Below are 19,036 nucleotides of genomic sequence, written 5' to 3' on the forward strand. Positions count from 1 at the left end.
CCAGATCTCGAAAACAAAGTCCAGCTCTTCAAGCACTCCATCTACCCCTAGAATTTCAGTTTCCATGCCATGGGTCTGTGGCTTAAAGTCAGCGGTGACACCAAACAACAAAAAAGAGAGGACGCATCCATGTTTAATGCCATGGGCAACATCAAACCAGTCCATTAGTTCCTACGTGGGATCAGAGGAGTTTAGTTTCTTGATAAAGACTTTGGACAATCTGGACAATTTTACAGGGGAATCCAAAGATTCCTCATATCTATCTCTGTGACCCTCTAGTCTAATGCTGCCAAAGGTTTTCTGAAAAACAATTACATTTAATTGAATGGGAGTTGCCATTCTCTGCTTTGTGCAGACACAGTATGAAGACATGATCAGTACAAGAACAGACAGGACAAGAAATCAGGATGTTGTTCTAGAGATCTGCAAAGCCACTGACAGGTAGATTCCATTCAGAATATTTGCACTGAAAGGTTTCCCTGAGTCTGACAAGTGTGTGTGCTCATACCAGTTGTTACAGTCACTGAAATCCCTTTTCTTACAATGATTCTGTTTCTACATTCTTCTGAGGTGGATTCTGTCTCCCATGTTCAAGTGAGAGTCGTGGCATAATTTTCAAGTTCTCTTCGCTGCTTGCTTTGAGCTTACCTGCAGTTATTTCATCCTGGTTTGCCACCTTATAGTTCTTCATGGCCCTTTTCCCCCTTAGTATTACACATTAAAAAGAATAGTTCTATGTAGGAATGAAACATGCCTTCTTGATCGATCTCTATGGCTAATAACAGACATTGCATTTGTCCCTGGACAAGCTTTGCTTGTCTTTGTCCCAGACCAAAAATATCCCTGGATTGTCAGGAACATACATCTCCCTTCTAATCAGGGTTTAGCAAGCAGCTGAATGCACTGCTGTTTTTCTGCCATTAATTCAATGATGCAGTCCCAGGATAACCACTCCATTGTGATATCCCAGGATAAACTGTTAGTACTTCTTATCCTGTGAATCTTTTCAGAATTTATCCAGGGACAACAGACATGGACGTCTGAATGACTGCACTTTGTCCCAAGATAAAATGGTTTATCCATGGACAAACGCAACATCTGTTTGCAGCCTATAACAACCATGCTTGCAGGCTATCACCTGCAACTGAATCTGGAGCCTCTGATCCAAGCACAGCATAAACCTTAAACTGTAGGTTTAGCATCAGTGACCGCACTAATGAAGGTACTTACTCATCACATCATTCCACCCCTTATGGAGACTGCTGGGTGTCAGTCTCCACTTAGTTAAAACACTCTCTGTGTTTTAACTAAGTGGTAAAACATGGGCACAGTGCTGGTGCATTTGTATCTGTATCTACCCAAAGATACAAGCTGAGGACCAGTTTGTGGCAACATTTAATTAAGAAAAGAAATGGCAATAAAAGATTAATTTATCTCACTGAATAATATGCCTTAGCACAGTGGTGCCCAATCTTTTTGCCCCGCGGGCCGCATGGGGAGTTCCAAGTCACTCCGCAGGCTGGATCCGGCTGCAGGGGGTTGTGCAACCTGACAGGGGTGGGAACAGAGCACCCCTGACCCAGATGCATGAGAAGCAGGGGGGAGTGGGGTGCAGCAGCCCCAATTCGGATGCGTAGGGGGGCGGGAAGCAGCCTGGCCCTGATCCTGATCCAGACACATGGGGGGTGTGGGGGTTGGCCCTGATCTGTACGTGCAAGTGGGAGGAGGGAAAGAAGCCCAGACCTGCTCCTCCTGTGCAGGCAATGGCTTGGGCGAGGCTGGTTCTGACCGCATAGAGCTTCCACAATTTCCTCCTGCCAATTTTTCCGACCTGTGGGGATCCCCATGGGCCACATGTCATGGCTCTGTGGGATGGATTTGGCCTGCAGGCCAGAAGTTGAGCAACCCTGCCTTAGCATGGGAAGTTGACACATGCTAGCCAGCAGATAATCAAGTAACAGAGAGAAACCTGGAATTAAATCATGTGTGATCTGTGAAAGGTAAGGGATATGAATTCTGCCTCCTTGCCCATCAGTACTTCATGCAGTTCTTGAGCACAAGGTGTCCTGTAAAGGGATGTGTCCCTTATGCTGCTGAATTCATGGATATGTGATCTATACCATGATTTATCAGCATTCTCTAGACCCAAATAAGGGTCTGGAAGAGGACAACATGCTTAAACAGTCTTAAACATCTCCTTGCCAGCAAGATCTGATCCCCCTTTTGTGTGCTTCAGGACAGCTCAGTTGCAGAATGCTGCTGACTTTTGGGCATCCAATTATCATCTAGTATCAAAATCCAAACCACATTTGTTTTTGTGTTGCTATGTAGAAACCTTGTGCAGCTGGAATCTGCTTTCACACCCACGGTCTGCATTCCTGAAGCTGAGCAGGGAGCCATGCTCCAACTTGACTGATCTGAGGATGCTGCAAGTTAAATCAGCTGCCCCAACGTGCACACTCTTCAAATCAAACTAAAGTAAACACCATTTTGAAAGAACAATGCTGGCACCTTCTGATCCTCCAGCTTCACAGCCCAGTTACCCAACCCTTCCCCCGGGAGTGGTGGCCCATGAACTGGCTCTACCCCTCTTCCTTCTCAGAGAAATGCCCCACTGTTTCACTAGCAGCTGGGGGTGCTCTATTCCCTGGCATTGTATACAGTTCAGAGCAGGTCTAGATGACACAGTGAGGAATAGCAGTGAATACTGGTTTCCTGGCTACCACTGCTGTTCCTCTCATCACTGATGCAGTGGCAGTGAACCAAAGAAAGATCTCGCAAAAGGGGCTGGAAAGCAATCCAATCCATCAGATAGTTTTGCTGTTTTCTTTCTAGTTTCTCTGGTTATCATCAACTTCTAGCTGCAGTATGGAAAGTGCATCATCTGACCACTACAGGATAAGGCAACTCAGGCATGCTACCTTGAGGCAGAGGACAAGTGCATCCTCCTTACTGCACAGGCAGCATTGACAGCAGCACAGCCTTCCTCCCTTCAGGACTAGCTGGGCTCTTCAATTTTGGCTAGCTGTCCCCTGTATTTGCACTACGAAAGACTCCAAAGTAGGCATGATTCGTGTAGAGAAGTACAAAGGGCAGTAACAGCAGGACATGCTTCTCTGCTCCCATGACACAGCCCCAGTGCAACGCTGCATGGTCAGGGCTCCCTGTGCTGGGACTAGACAGGTGGCTATTCTCAGAAGCATTGCCATCTCCTCACTCATTCCTCCCTTGAAAACTGCAGGGACTAAGGCATAAAGTCAAGTGAATCCTGGCAGCCCTCCCGTACCCTGCTTCCTGCCTGCACTGCATGGAACTAGACGGTTATGGGGGCGGAAAGGTCAAGTGTAGAAAACATGGAAGCTCAACTCTTTGGCAAAACACAGGGGAAAGGTGCTTGGGTTATGAATGCCCCTGCTCTGCATGGTCATGAGGCTGCTGGCAGACCCAATGGAAGATGCCCACTAGGACAATCACGCCCTCCACCCCCCAGAGAATTATTGGTAGGAACTCTGGCCGACACAACCTGCCTGGCCCCTCCCCTGGAGTCAATGTAGCCTATGGCAAGGCAGCCTCAGATAGGAAACCAGTAAGAGAACAGAAACAGTAGTACTGTTATCACTCACAGTCCAGGAACACTGATTATAAGGTGCTAAGGTATACTTAATAATACACTTATTCACAGTGGCTTTAAGGTGGCTTCAATGGGTTAGTGGTTTTAAGATGCACTTCTTTGCAAAGATTTTTCAACTGCTTCCCAGAGGCAACTAAAACCTCCTGACTGGTCAAATCTGCCCATGGATTAATTTTATTGTCATGTGTTGCAGTTTCACCTTCAAATAATCAATTTATCACTGAACACTTAAACCCCTCTGAAGTTCCCACTTGGGGTTTCCCCCAAAAGTGGTAGCTTAAAGGGAATGGGCTTCTGAGGAAGGCAGAGCTGAATCATACGTCAAACAACCTTTTGGGTATTAGCCTTAGACTAGAAGCTTAACCAGGGTGGTCTCTCTCATAGCTTCATCTAATCGGCAGTTTTTTCAATGGTGATCTCTCAAGAGGAGACTAAACAGTCACCTTGCTGGGGTCACCTGACCCCCAGTTATCTTTCCTGCTTGGTGCAGGGGGCTGGACCCAATAATCTTCCAAGGTCCCTTCTGGCCTTACAACAAACTATGAATCTCTGCTAACATGATGTTATTGGTGAAAATGCAGGGTTTTTAAGACTGAATCAAAATAAACTCACACTTCAGAATCTCAGGAATTCTAACCTAAGTTTTGGTGATACCCATAACACTGCCTCATGTCACTGGCCGCTTTCCACCCAAAAGGTGTGTGTGCCTCTGGCCCAATCAGCAGAGTGTCTGTTATAACATACAAATGCAACCCAGCACACTGTTACATAGAGATCTAAGCTGCAGACTCTTCCATCTTACACTGGAGGTATTCCTGGCAACCTTAATGCCAAAAATACAATCCTGGCTCCTCTGCAAAATCACAAGCGTCAGAAGCAAAGAGGAACAGACATTCGCCTGTTCACAGCAGTTAGAAGGAATCTAGTTTTTTGCTAGTCAGTAAGCAGCAATGAATGTGGAAGTCCCTACCTTGCCCTGCCCATCACTTGAGCATAGTTTGCAACTGGGGTTTTCAAAATTCAAAGAGTTAACCACCTATACTGTAGTGGAGACCAAATTATCATGGTGCTTTCTTCTGGCATTGGCTCTGCTGCATGCACTCTGTGCTCTAGGCTGCACGGAGAGGCACAGAGACGTTGGCCATGACCGTTCTACAGGTGCTGGGCTCTCCAGTAAGAGTCTCAGTACAGAGTTCAGCATTTGGAGCTTAGGGGAAAAAGCATTTTGGTTCTGTAACCCCTTCTCTGGGGGTTACTGTTATGGGCATGCTGAAGACCCTGTAGGGAGTCCCATTCTTCCCACTTCTAAAATTGAGCTCCACCAGAACTGAACACAATTTCAAAAATGGTCTCACCAGAGGTAAGATCACTTTCTCCCCTTCTACCTGCTATTTCCTCTTTATAAAATTAAGAATTGCATTAGCCTTTTTTTGCCCCAGTATGGTACAGACACGTCACACCGAGATAGCTGCTGGATTGTGACTATTTAACCAGGCAATCTCAGATCACTCATTAACAGTAACATGTACTCTGCACAGATTATTGCCTTCACGCAGATTATTGCCTCAACAGTCTTTCTTTTATGTGCAAACTTCACCAGAAAAGACTGTCCAGACCACTGGTTAACTTACCGTGTAGCTCTGAACTAAGAGCTGATCCCAGGGGGAACCCATTAAAAACAGCCAAACTCACTGATCTCTCACCCTTAAAAAAAAATGACATTATTAGCTTGAAAGACTATTTTTAATCTGATCTGTTCTTGGTTAGTCCGTTACTGTACAAGTTTTTTAATGGAAAGGTCAAATGCCTTAGAGAAATCCAGGTATGCTGTATCAACACAGCCACCTCTACCAATCAGGTGTATTGCCTCCTATAGAAGTTGTCAGACAAACTTGGCTTTTATCTTCCGTGCAACCCTGCTGACTGGCATTATTTATATTTTTTAGCTGCTTCTTTCTTGATACAAGTCCTAAATTAGACACTGTGAGGATCAACATCCATCTATTCCACCTCCATTTACAGTGAGACAGCCAAATGGCAAGTTTGTACATAAATGGCAGTCACCCCAAAACTCCCATGAGCGCTGCCAATAATCACTAAGGCGAGTAGCTGGGAAATTGAAATCAGTGACTCTAATGACAGATGCTGGGGAGAAGCACTTTGTATTTGCATTAGCACCTTTCTGAAACTCTGGGATCACCAGCAATGTACAAGCTCCTCTGCAACAGTGCTGATGGTTGTTTTAGGGAAGGGAAATTTGTCATTTAGAAGAAAGGTCTAAATCACTCTATTTTCTTTTCTGCTGGTTTTTCTGACTTTATTTCCTTTGTTTTCCAAACAGAACAGGTTCTTACATCTAACAAAGGAAACAAGCCTAATTGTATAAGACATATTTATTCAGCCAAGTGGCACGGCACTATTGAATACTGGGTCCAAGGCTCATTTCAGAATGTGAAACATTAACGTCCGGACCCACCAGGGGCCAATGCAGGGTCTGAAGGAATCTGAAAACAAGCTGTTGTTCATCTGATGAACTGTTAACACTTGTTTCCCTAGGCAGCTTTCCTTCCCTTTTCCCCAAAATCTAGTTAAGTCTGAATGACAGCCCAAACAATGTTTAAACCAGTAGTTTTCAGCCTTTTTCATCTCTGGGCAAGCTTTGTTACACTCAAGGGACCCTTCATAAAATGTCAGCTCTTTGCTTTCACTCATTTTTGGACTACAGAAACAAAACAGAGCAATTCTTCTGTTGCAAGGAGCTCAAAGACTTCAGCACATACTACAACAGGTCAAAATGTTTCTGGCACTATGAATTCCTATTTAAAATCTCAGAACTCATGGTAGAGGTGATATCTTTTATTAGACCAACTAGATTTTTGAAAAAAAAAAATCTTTAACTGCAAGCTTTTGGGCACAAGCACCCTTCTTCAGGCATAGGAGAAAAGATTGTAAACATTCTCCTAGGTAGAAATGAAAGTTCATATTTCATAGGAGAGTTAAAGATGTGGTAAAATCTCCTGTTTGGAACAGTTCGTTTTAGAATCTCTAGATTTATTGTCAATCATACTATGTAGGGGTTTTGAGAACTAACATTGCACAACACCCTTAAAGGGTTCTCTGTGGAGAATTACTGGTTTAAAAACGAAGAAATGAACTTAGTGATGCCAGGGAATTTAAGAAAGCAGCAGCAATCATGGTTGTTCCCATAGATTTTTGTTTTGGGTGGGAGACATCATAAAATTATAACTGCACTCACTGCATGATTACAAGAAAAATCAAATATATATCTTTATTCATAAGCATCACATTCTATGTTTTAAAGAGTTTAATTTACAACACTGAATATCCTTATTAAAATGCAATCAGTTTTAAAAATGTGGATCTCTTGGTCACCCTCTCTCCTTGCTCTTCTAAGTATTTCTAAGTACCTTGGCAAACAGAGTCAAATATCTAACAATAACGATATGCTCTGGTGTAAGGAAAACACATTCCCAGGTAAGAGTGTTTTACCAGCCAATTGAGCAGGCAGAAGATAGGTATTTTTAGAAGGGTGCACGTTCAAACTGCTCTTCATGATAAATGTACACTTATCCCACAGGGACTTGGAAAGGATTCTAGAAAGGTGATAGACAGATAAAATGTAACACCATTGCCTCCCCACTCTTGTCTGCATTCCACAATCCTTACTAACTTTTCCATCCACAGATTTGAGAAGCATACTTTCCCATTGTAAAAGAATTTCTAAAGAAATGCACAGATATGTTTGACTGCGAACAATCATTAAGAAATGGCTCTTAGATCAAAATTGATTTTGCCCTCTATGGCCACATCCACATGAGTGTGGATGTTTGTTTTTCTCAGGACAAGTAGCAGAGGCACAAGCAACTTGTCCCTGGGGAACACCCTTGCCAGGCATCCTCTGGTGCACAGCAGGTTACCCCAAGTGGGTAGGGGAGGCTGCAGCCAGCAACTGTGCTGGCCCCAGCAGCTTTACCTGGAGTCCTGGGGACCTCAGGGATCTGCAGCCATGTTGCTCCTGAAGCTGGGAGCATGGCTCCAGCTGGCCAGGCTCTGGTTTTGGGCAGCATGCACTGCAGCCACATGTGCTGCCCTTATTTTTTGGCATGGGTTTTTTTGACCCCAGAATCAGCAGAGGGAATGTGGTACCACATGCCCGTGTTCATCTGGACACGGCCTATGTCTGGGAAAAGCACTGTCAATGGGACTATTTCCGTGCCAAGTTTAGGGGGCTCGTCATCAACCTTTTTTACTCTAGTCCTATTAAAGGATGTAGGGTTTAAAATATTCAACTACCCACCCCACTCCAGGGGCCCCCACCCACACACACACATATTTGTTGCTCTACACTCCTGTAATTCAAAACATGGCTGAAGAGTTTGGTTGATGCTGCATACATGGTAATACACCAACAACACATGCTGGTTCCACCTCTTAGTTTTATGGGGGTGATTTTATTGAAAGCCATTATCTGGGGTTTTGGAGAACTGACCTGGTATTTGTCTGGATCAGCACCTCCAGCCTGCCCCACAAAGAGCCCAGAGCCATCCTCCAGTTCCATCTCGTCAGGGGAGCGTTCGAAACGAATCCGGTCATATTCCTCGCAGTCAAGGAACAGCACCACCTCCTCATCCTCCACGCTAACAGCAAAGCGAGTCCACTGGTTCAGGAGGGATGACACAGTGAAAGTGGCAGCTGCATATGAGCTCTGAGACCCTGGTTCTGTGTAGTAGAAGATGATGTGCTGCTTTCCTTCCTTTGCATCAGAGAGCTTAACGCCAATGTAAATAACAGCCTGTGAGGAGTCTGTGATGGCAAAGAGCACACCGGCCTTGTTAGTTGTGGGCTGAATATGGAACAGGAGTGAAAAGTCCCGATAAAAAGGGCTTGGCAAGTGGTATCGGGCCACTTGACCAGTGTTGGCATCAGGGCCAAAGACATAGCCGGGATTGTTGTCAGGGCCATAAATTTTGGTTATCTGCTCTGGTGGAGGATCTCCAATCAGCTGTAAGAGTCCAACTTCTGTGCTGAAATTTTCTGCAAGAGAAGAAAATTGGAGACTGATAAGGAAACCAAACGTAGCTCAACAGCTGACTAGAGCAGAAAGAGACAATTGGAGTCTCCAGTAGAAGCGTGTGCTTCAGCCCTGATCGTGCAATGACAACAGACAAATGCCAATCGCCACAAACCAACTTTGCCTATGGGCATGCCCCTGCAGGATTGGGTCTCCTTTATCACAAAGGGGGCAGGCAGGTGTTGAGTATGGCTGACATGGGATGTGAAACCTGATGTCCCAACATGTCAAATAAAGAAGTCATATTTCCTTAACTTCCTTTCACTGGAATCAGGTTATTCCCAAATTTGAAATCTGAATGCTTTCTCTTTTAGGGAGGATAATTCCTGTGAAGCAAAGTGTCTTCCTTGATACCTGCTGAAACACTGGGCAAAGTAAATCTCCCTGTAGGTGGCTATATTAAGAATGCAATTGTTCTTCCAAAGCTGTAATGTGGAAATTGTGTTAATATGCTGATTTTCATTTCTCTTCTTTTATTTTTGTCCTGAACTAACAGAATCTTTGTTTGTTATACAACTGCTTTGTCTGGACTTTTCCAAACAATCTGTTACTTTTTGTGCGTAAGATTTTAAGCCTGCCATAACTGCACAAGGCTTTTTGAGTGCCTTGGTACAAGCAGATGAATAAATCCAGTATGAACTGGTTTTGCTGCATAAGTCGTAAGGCCCTGTACTGCATGTGTTATTTTAGACAATAACTAAGTAGAATAAGGACCTGTTTCTACTGGCAAAATGAAGCACTCTCTCAAACAGATGATGAAGATAATGAGGCAAACAAGATCTCTACGAACCACTCTTTCTGATTGCATTCCTTTACGTCCTACATGGAAAATACTTTACTGCACTTGGCTGTTCTGGAAATTATAAAATCTGAACATGAAACAAAAAGCCAGCAACATAAGGAAAGAAAGCATTATCAAAACCCAAACCAGGAAGATGCTCTTGGGGCTTCTCTGGGGCATTAATGGGCTTGAATTCTAGAAAAAGGAGCCCTCTCACAAGGGCTAGGGAGGCCCCCTTTCACTACATGCATTAATTTATGTTAGTTTAAAGCAGGCATTTAAATTGGTGACTGACTGACTGAGTGCTTTACTCAGTCAAGGACTAATAGATGGGCACACTCTTTGGTCCCAGAGCAAAAGGAAGCACATGACAATATGGAGAAAAGTAGGCAGGAAAGAGCTTGTACATGTATCTGGAAGCACAGTTGTGATGGATTTTTAATATTAAATTTTATTTGTGATCTTCCCCTTATTTTCTGCCCTATACTGATAAAAGCGATATAGTTAAGATAAGGAGAAGTGAATGTAACATACGTTGCACTAGAGTCACCCACTAGACTGTGTCCCAAGTGGTAATTTGACCTTACATGAGATCAAGTGACGAGGACAATGACTGGCCAGTGCTAATCCCCAGAGGAAGTATGGGGACCAACAGAAATTCAAGCAGCCTATGACAGCAAAACCAAGTACCACAAAGGAATGCTTATAAGAAAACCTAGCGTACAGTAAATAGCTAAGCCACACAAGTGCCTAATAACAGAATTCTAGTTATTATGGTTACAAATGATAAAACAGTCATGAACCTGAAAGTAAATAAACATTATAACGCCTGAGACAGACAGAGATTTATCTTAAATCTACTAAGTTCTAAAGTCTTTTAAAAAAATCACTAAAAGGTGCCTGGCACATAAGCGAAATGATCTTACCTACAGTTCAAAAAATAAGTTCTAAACGAGCAATGACCTTGTTTCATCTTCAGATGGTAAATTTCATTACGAACAGGAATTTAATGCTGAAGAATACAGTCTCTGTGTTGTGCCCAGCTTTAATAATCCAGTCAGTAGCCATAAAGGGCCATTAATTCATATATGGTCAAAGATGCATGAAATTTATCACCCTGAGTTCAAACTAGATCCAACTGGTACAAAACCACTGAACAAGCTCTACAGCTAGGGGCAGAAATTACACAAACTGGTATAAGTGATCAGAAACCAGCTCAAATCTGTAACACAACAGAAACTCAGTCCACATAAACCACTTTCAAAATGCCCCAAACCATTTTAAGATAAACCTAGATGGACATAGTATCAGTCTTAACTGATTTAGGTTAAATCAGTTTATTGAATTTCTATCCCAATTCCCCTCCATATTCAAGTTAGCGCACAGTCCTCCAGCATCCCAGGATGCTTTGCACCTCCCCAACAAGCCCCAAGTGGAGGAATCAAAAGTGAATGTCTGTTCACTTGTTTATCAGTTCAATCTACACAGTTTAGATTAACCTGTCAAGATTGAATCAATTCAGCCTCAGGTTTTTTGACTGCCTGTACTTAGCCTATGTGGCCCAGAGCTGAGCTACGTAGTTTAGCCAATCTGTCACCTACATTCCAGTGGCGACACAGAGCGCCGGTGCACCCCCTGTCAAGCCGTACTCCCTGCTCAAGTGACAGGCAGGGGGGCAGGCGGGAGCACCGGTGCCCCCACTGCAAGCACTGGCCGGGGAGCGCGAGCGCCAGGAACACCACAGCTGCTTTCGGGAGCAGTGCAGCCACTCAACTGTTGGTAGGTTTTGCTGCAGGGGGACACCCCACCCCCCTGGTCAGTGCGGCTGGCCATGGGGAATCCCCCCAGTTGCTGACTGGTCGCTGTCAGGGCACATGCCCCCCCGGACTAAGGCAGCACCAGGCGCCCATGCTACATTCTATAATGTTTTCTCATCTGTTACCACTTCCTTTGCTTCTACTGCTCTTAGCCTTGCTTCTAAGCCTAACTTATTCCTAATTTAAATTAATTTACCTTCCTATTAAGCAGCCTAACAGCTTATTAAAAACTCTACAGGCTATATCTGAAAACCTGGCTCATAAAGAATCTGAAGATTCAATGCTGATCTGGCAAATCAGCAATTCAGACACAGGCACAACTTTAAAAGTTTTTTTCTACATACCTTGAGGTAGCAGTATGGCTCATGAACACTGCAGTGCTGGGGTGAATGGAGTGGCCCACAGGAGCACGGGGGGGCTCTCCAGCATGTTCAGCAGTGAACCCAGAAGCAGACTGGAAGTATTTCCAGTCCACTTCTGGGTCTGCCGGGGAGCATGCGGGGGCCCCCCCCTGCATCCTCCCAACCCGGTGATCAGCCACAGGGGGACCTTGGGTGCCCCCCCAGACCCAAGAGGTACCAGGCACCGAGATCGGGGGGGGAGGGGGGGGGGAAAGAGGCATGGCCCCGCCCGCGTGCTCCCTGGTGGACCAAGAAGCGGACCCTAAGTGCTTCTGGTCCACTTCCGGGTCTGCTGCCAAACGCGCTGGGGAGCCCCCTGTGCTCCTGTGGGACACTGCATCTGCCCCAGTATCACAGCATTCAGAGCCCCTGAGGGGGCCGGGGGCGGGGGTGGGGGGGGGGGGGGGGGGGGGAAAGAGGCATGGCCCCGCCCGCGTGCTCCCTGGTGGACCAAGAAGCGGACCCTAAGTGCTTCTGGTCCACTTCCGGGTCTGCTGCCAAACGCGCTGGGGAGCCCCCTGTGCTCCTGTGGGACACTGCATCTGCCCCAGTATCACAGCATTCAGAGCCCCTGCTACCTAGAGGTATGTATAAAAAACATTTAAAGCTGTATCTACATCTGAATCACTGAATCTCTCCAAATCGATTCGGAGAGATTAAATGGTCCACTGATTAGATTCAGATTCAGAGATTCGGCCACTGAATCGAGCCAAATCGAATCAGGGACTAAAGCTTCGCACAGTCCTAATAAACAACTGCCAGAGGCTGTGATAGAGGTAAGAACCTGACAAGCCATGGGGTGCTGTGTTTGGACATCTACAGAAGTCACTGCTTGTGGCTATAGGGTTTTCTTAGAGTGCTAGGAGTCACTAGGATGGGGAATGCTTTGACAGTATTTTAAATCCACATTGTGCATGTTCAAAAAAAATAATGGGAAAAGCACATGGCCAGTTTTTTGCCCAAAGTCCTAGGCAGTACAATGAATGGAGTTGCACTTCTATACCTGATGAAACGAGTTGACCCACAGGTAACAACAGTTCATTCTGCACTTAGGCTTCTCCAACTTTGCTGCAATTAGAGTTTTAATATCTGCACAGCTCTTTTATTTCCTCATTTTTCCTCTGTTTGCATTTTTCAATCTCCACAAAATACAAAATGAAACTATACCCAATGGAATGGCTAGGGGAAATGCAGAACAGGACAGCGCCATGTTTAGGAAAGAATCCATACAAGTGACAATTCTATCAAATTTCCCTGCAAAGGTCAAGTGCCAGGGCTGCAGTAGCAACATTAAAGAGCTTTACTAATTGTTCTGCTTCATGGTATCCAATTTTGAGTCATGCAAATTGCAATGCCTAAGCAAGATGATACCTGTAAATCACCAATAGAACTAGGCAACTATGGGGTGTTGTTTTTGTTTTTTTTTACTTTGGTGGCCAAACCAAAAAAGATATAGATGAAAAAAAATATTTCTGTTCAAACAAAATGCTTTGTTTAATAAAACCTCTCATTTAATTATTTGGTTATGGAACCCTGGTCTTACCCTCCCCCACTCTTTTTAATTGACCAATTTTTAATACAAAAACACCATGCTGATATTAAAAATTGAAATATTTCTACATTTTTTTCAGCCAAAACTATTCAGCCAATATACAGCCTCAATTTGTCAATAGTTTTGGTCTCCTCTGAAACAGTATTTTTTCAGCAGGTTTGTTAACACCCCAGCCCCTCCCTCTCCCCAATCCATTCAGTTTAGTTACTGAATAACCCAAGCAGCACTGAATTTTCTCAGCAGCCCATGGTTTTAATCATTATTGGAGATTTTTCTATAAGGAGAAAAGGGAATTTTTGTGTGTGAGAACAGAGAAGGGCCATAAGACAGTTAATAAATGCCTCCCTTCCCGTAAGATTTTTCCCAAGGGAAAGCAAGCAAATACCAGTTGTTTCAAGGGTTTATGGGACAGCTCAATCCCAGTGTCAGGGGAGTACCATGTTTAAAATGGCACAAAAGGCTACCTAATAAGCTCAATTATGTGAAGACAGCACCCCAGGGCACCCACCCAGTATGAAGAAAAGGGCAAATGCCTCTGGTAATCACCAGTTCCCCTAGTGGCGACTCTGAAGTGATACAGATGGGGCCAAAGTTCAGACGGACAAAGCATTTGTACAAGGGGAGCAAATAACCCCAGCAGGACTTGCTCATGACCTTAGCATCAATGCTGGAGCCCCTCACCACTGTGGACACAGTGTAGTTGTTCCCTCCCACTTCTGAGTATGGGGGGCTCAATGGACTAAGTCCCAGCACTACTTAGCTACATGCAAAGGACTTTCTTCTAGGATTCTTACCTTGTCATCCTCTACAAGGCCCAATTTCCAGCACCTTAGGCCCCCTGGTTTCCCAGTTGTTTAGATTCCATCTCTGTATAGCCCCATCCGAGCCTCTCTACTGTGACAATGAGGACAGCACAGGTTGCCTATGGGTTGATCCAGGTTTCACTGGGGAGCGCATGCTCTATTACTTCTCCAGAAGGTGGTGGTAGCCTTCTTTTACCTAAGGCGTGCAGCACCTGCTCTATGCCCAGCATATAAACTGGCATATTGGAGTGGGTCACCCACACAGGGGCCCAGCATGTGCTCTCCCACACTCTGCCCTGGTGACTGATAGAGCATTAGCTCCAGATGGACTTTTACTACTACCACGGTGGCCAGGCTGCCAGGAACTCATTTGTCAGTCAACAAACAGCATAGCACATGGCTCACCACATATGCAACCATGCCCTCTGGTAGCTGCAGCTTCCCAACTGCTTCCTGCTGCTGCTGGGTGGCACCTGTTCGAGATACAACTGAGTCCAGCTAACACAGATATGCATCTTTGTTGCAATACTGCTCCAAAATCAAAGCCACCACTTGTATAGAACATGCATCCTAATTGGAGGCAATATCCAGTGTAAGTAACAGCAAAGAAACAAAGACGGCTTTCAGAAAAGATGCACTGAGTAATTTTGCTGTAAAATAAAATGACCCGAGTCTGAACTACTGCCCCAGCATAACCCTTCTGAAGAGTGATAAAATGGTAATGAACCTGAAAGTAAGAAAAATTATAACACCTGAAACAAAGAAATTTACTCCTCACCCACCAGCACTGGTCAGGAAGGCACTGAAAAACACTGATCTTCTCCACACACTCTTACAGTATGGAGATCTAGCACAGCTGGTGCTACATATACCTTCCTCTCTTGGGAAGAGGACAGAAGAGCACTAAGCCAGATTCTTGCTTGTTAAATTCTCAGCTGAAGTACACGGTGACATGCCAGTGAGAAGATTCAGGCATAACCCTCCCTAACCCTATACAAAATGTTCGCATGAACAACCCAATCGCACCAGCATCTGTTGCCTTCTGGCAGCAGATGTCCTTTGGGGACTGTTTTACACTATCGCATAGTTCATCTGGGTTTCAGTTACTTTTCCTTGGATGGAAAAGAAAATTCCTTTCTTAAGAAAGTTGGAAATCCCTGCAGCAGCCCTCTTGTGAGTTTGCTGAGGTTTCAGACTGGAAAGCTTTTTCTGTGAATTTGAACTTAACTTCCTTCCCCTTCCTTTCTCACAGGAGCAGCTATAAGGGGACAGCCACAATTCAGATAGATTTTGGCCAGTCAGCAAAAAAGTTAGCAGGGGAAAAAAACGGATTTCCCAGGCTGGGAATCTTGCTAGTGCTGAGGAAGCAGGCAGATATGACCATCTCTCAGCAAGCTACAAATGGATTTAGCTGTCTGGTAAAGATGAAAGCTGCAAAACAGACCAACATGGGTTTCTTCTATCCAGCCTATACAACATATACAAAATTGGCTTCCAATCTGATTTAAGTAGAAGACGGGGCAAGCTGGCACTTTAATGGTTAACTCGTTCAGAAAGGCATGACCTTTTGTAGGCAACAGCCTACTTCATTAGCATCTGATCAAGCAGGCTGTTGCCTACAAAAGCTTCTGCTTTACAAAAATACCTTTTATGTTAGCACAAAAATGACATCAGTACATGTATGTTTCCACCTCTGCGCTCACGGACACACAGGGCAAGGGTGCACTTAGAGACCAGTGTATGCTATACCCTCCTGAAGCCAAGCATTTACACTGACCTCTAGGGACAGGGACCAAAGGTGGAGTCATGACACCACCTTCTCCCTACCAGCATGGGGTCATTTTAGAGACAAGCACTGACATGTGCAAGAGGACAAGGGCTGGAAGTATACCTTGTACATTTGGGATAAAAGACTACAGGAAACTATACACTCACTGCTTGGTAGAGTGTTCAGATGACACATGTGGAGTGTGCAGGTCTCACAGAGGGTAAGGCTGGTAAATAATGACAAAGGCAGAGCAGAAATATAGAGAAAGCAGTATAGCCTGGTAACTTGGGCTCACTCTTAACACAGGCCTTCTAAAACAGGGAAAGCCCAGATCATGTGGCTCAGGTCAGGATTTGGGTTGGTGTTTTGGAAAGCAGTGACACTAAGTAGGTAAAATGCAGACTTAAGGTGGAAACCAACTGATCATGAGCTACGTGTGTGACAATAACTCTGTGGCTAGGGATATAGTCAACTATAACTACTGCACTGGTATCAAATCTAACTGCTACTCATGACTGTCATGTCTCCATGCTCCTGAAGCAGTAAAAGCGTAGCAAAATCTTTGCAACTTTAACTTTAATTGCTCTATTATTTTTTTCATAGTGCAAAGCTGGAAATTTCTCAGGGGTGCCTTGAATCTAATGAGGGGTGCCTTGAGTCTAAAATGGTTGAGAACCACTAATCTAGAATAATAATTTATGGTCTGATAAACCCACTTTACAGACAGAGGCTTAAGGGGCTTGAACCGTTGAGCTTATTGAAGAGAAGGTTAAGACAGGATTCAGTCATGGTCGCTAAGTACATCTGATATTTCAAGAGCTCTTTAGTTTAGGAGACTAAAGTCATAAAAAAAGACTCCAACAGCTGGGGAAGTTGAAGCCAGAACAAATCAGTTTGGAAAATGGAAAAATGGGAGTTTGCAGAAGGAAGCCAAGAGCTCAAAGGAAGGGACAGAGGAAGGGGTCCCAGAGATTGTCTGCAATATTTGAGCTAAACCCTGGCTGCCACTGCATGTGTGTACCTAAAGCTCTGCTCATAATACAGAAGCACAAATGGTACCTGGGTCATCACTTATGCTTGTGCCCTTCAAGCCCCGTGGGTATGCCATGGAGCACTTTCACAGTGAGGGTGCTGGAGGGGCATTCTGTGGCAGAGACTCCAAAGAGTTTGTTACATATGGGCCTATGTCTACCCCCTCCATCCCCTTTCGGGAAGTAACAAATGTGCAACCCTCATCCATATAAAGGGGAGCCCTGCTAGCGAGATCATAGCTGCACAGCAATGCTGCCTATGGTAGCACTGAGAGAAAAGCTCCCATGACAATCTCTATGGGAATAGACAACATCCTCCCTTTTCACATCAATATCTTCCAACCTTATAAATTCTGTTCCTGCGCTGCATGGGAAAGGCTCCCAGACTGATGCTCCATGCCTGAAAGTATTTATTAAAATATCCAGATGAAAACAACTGCCAGAGACTAACACTCTTGTTTTTCTCAGGGCATGTTAGGATGTTCTAGCCAAAAGGGTCTCTCCTACCAACTGCAGCTGTACATGTGGTTATGCGTAAATCAGTCAGCTGTAAGTAAATTCCAATTGTTCTGGCAACACTGTACACCTCCTCTTCCTCGCCCACACAACGGGTGCTAGATTTTTGCTATAATATGTCAACTGTTAGGGCTGATGCCAACTTGGTGCAAGTGAACTTTGCAGTGATGCCAATTAACTCCACATTTACCCAAGAGTCACCAAATCACATTATCCCACTATCACAGCTGCTTTCTCCTCTGTTTTGAAACTGTTTTTTTCTTTTTAGATTACTCCACATCCTGAAAAAATAATCAAAACACTGTGAAGCTAAAGAAGAAATCTGAAATTAAAAATGGCAGATGAAAGATGCACAGGGTGACTTTGCACTAACTGTGAAGGCACAATGGTCGAGCACTGAGTGAATCAGGCCATTTTTGGAAGAAAATGATAAAGAGTTTAATGGGCAGGGCCCACGGATCCTTACTGAGTAGCATGTGTTATGAACTGTTGGGTTGGGAGAATTTGGGAAAATACAGCACTTAGCCATGGGACTTTGAGGTAAAAAGGATAAATGTGAACCCACAGAAAAAAGGGAAGGAAACCATTCAGGAACCTGCAGAAGGAATTTACGCAGCAGCTCTACCACAGTTTTTATCACTGCTCAGACAGGTCAGGGTAGCCCCATGCATACACAGTACACACAGGCAATCTCAGCAAGTTCAAACCAGAAGAATGCTCACTATTACAAGAACCATTGTAAGATTTGCACGTAGTTTCAGGTGCTATCTTTGTAAACTTCAAAGGCATAAAGAGACAGCCCAGTGAAGTTTGGAACAAGTAGCCATATTTGTGGGAGGGAAGGAAGGGGAAGAGGAGAGAAATCTGGTAGAGCTGACACTTATCTTCTATCCAAAGTGTTGATCTCCATCCCGGCCACTCCAGAAAAATCCCTCTGAACAATTGCAGAAACATCAATCTTGGAGACAGCTTTGTGTCACAGAATCATAGAAAGGAAGGGCTGGAAAGGGATTTTAAGGATTCATCTTGTCCAACCCCCTGCACTGTGGCAGGATCAAGGATGCCTAAGATTGCCCCTGATGGGCAGTTGTATAACCTGTTCTTGAAAACCGCCAAGGAAGGAGATTCCAAAACCTCTGGAGGTAACCTGTTCTAGTGCTTCACCATCCTGTAGTCATGGGGGACCTAAACTACCCGGACATCTGCTGGGAGTCACAGACAGCAAAGTCCCACCGCTCACACAGGTTTCTAACATGTGTACAGGACCTCCACCTGACACAGGAGGTACACGGTCCCACTAGGGGGAATGCCATACTGGATCTGGTATTGGCAACGGGGGATGACATGGTAGGGGACCTCCAGATCAGTAGCCATCTGGGGGACAGTGATCACCTAATAACAGAATTCACCATAAGACGTCGAGTGGGTAAGGTAACTAGTAGGGTGAAAGTGCTAGACTTTAGGAAAGCTGATTTCAATGAACTCAGGCAATTAGTCAAGGACGCACTGCAGAGTAGTAGTTTTGAAATGATGGGAGCGAAGAAGGGTGGCTGTGCCTTTAAGAAACGATCCTTCGGGCACAAAGTGAGACGATCCCCATGTGGGGTAAAAGAGGGAAAGGGGCCAGGAGGCTTCCCTGGCTGA

General features: G+C 44.8%; 1 protein-coding gene across 4 annotated transcripts in view; it reads right to left on the reverse strand.

The window, feature by feature from the left end:
• Nucleotides 1–19,036, reverse strand: part of COL18A1 (collagen type XVIII alpha 1 chain) — a 176,443-nt gene that overhangs the window by 60,782 nt on the left and 96,625 nt on the right. For all 4 annotated transcript variants that reach the window (XM_025202232.1, XM_006022079.3, XM_025202230.1 and 1 more), the window contains exon 2: nt 8,142–8,686. In XM_025202232.1, the coding sequence (XP_025058017.1) occupies nt 8,142–8,686 (545 nt within the window). The remainder of the gene's footprint in view (nt 1–8,141; nt 8,687–19,036) is intronic.

The sequence above is a fragment of the Alligator sinensis genome, unplaced genomic scaffold (genome assembly GCF_000455745.1).
Source record: "Alligator sinensis unplaced genomic scaffold, ASM45574v1 scaffold566_1, whole genome shotgun sequence".
NCBI classification, from domain to species: domain Eukaryota; kingdom Metazoa; phylum Chordata; order Crocodylia; family Alligatoridae; genus Alligator; species Alligator sinensis.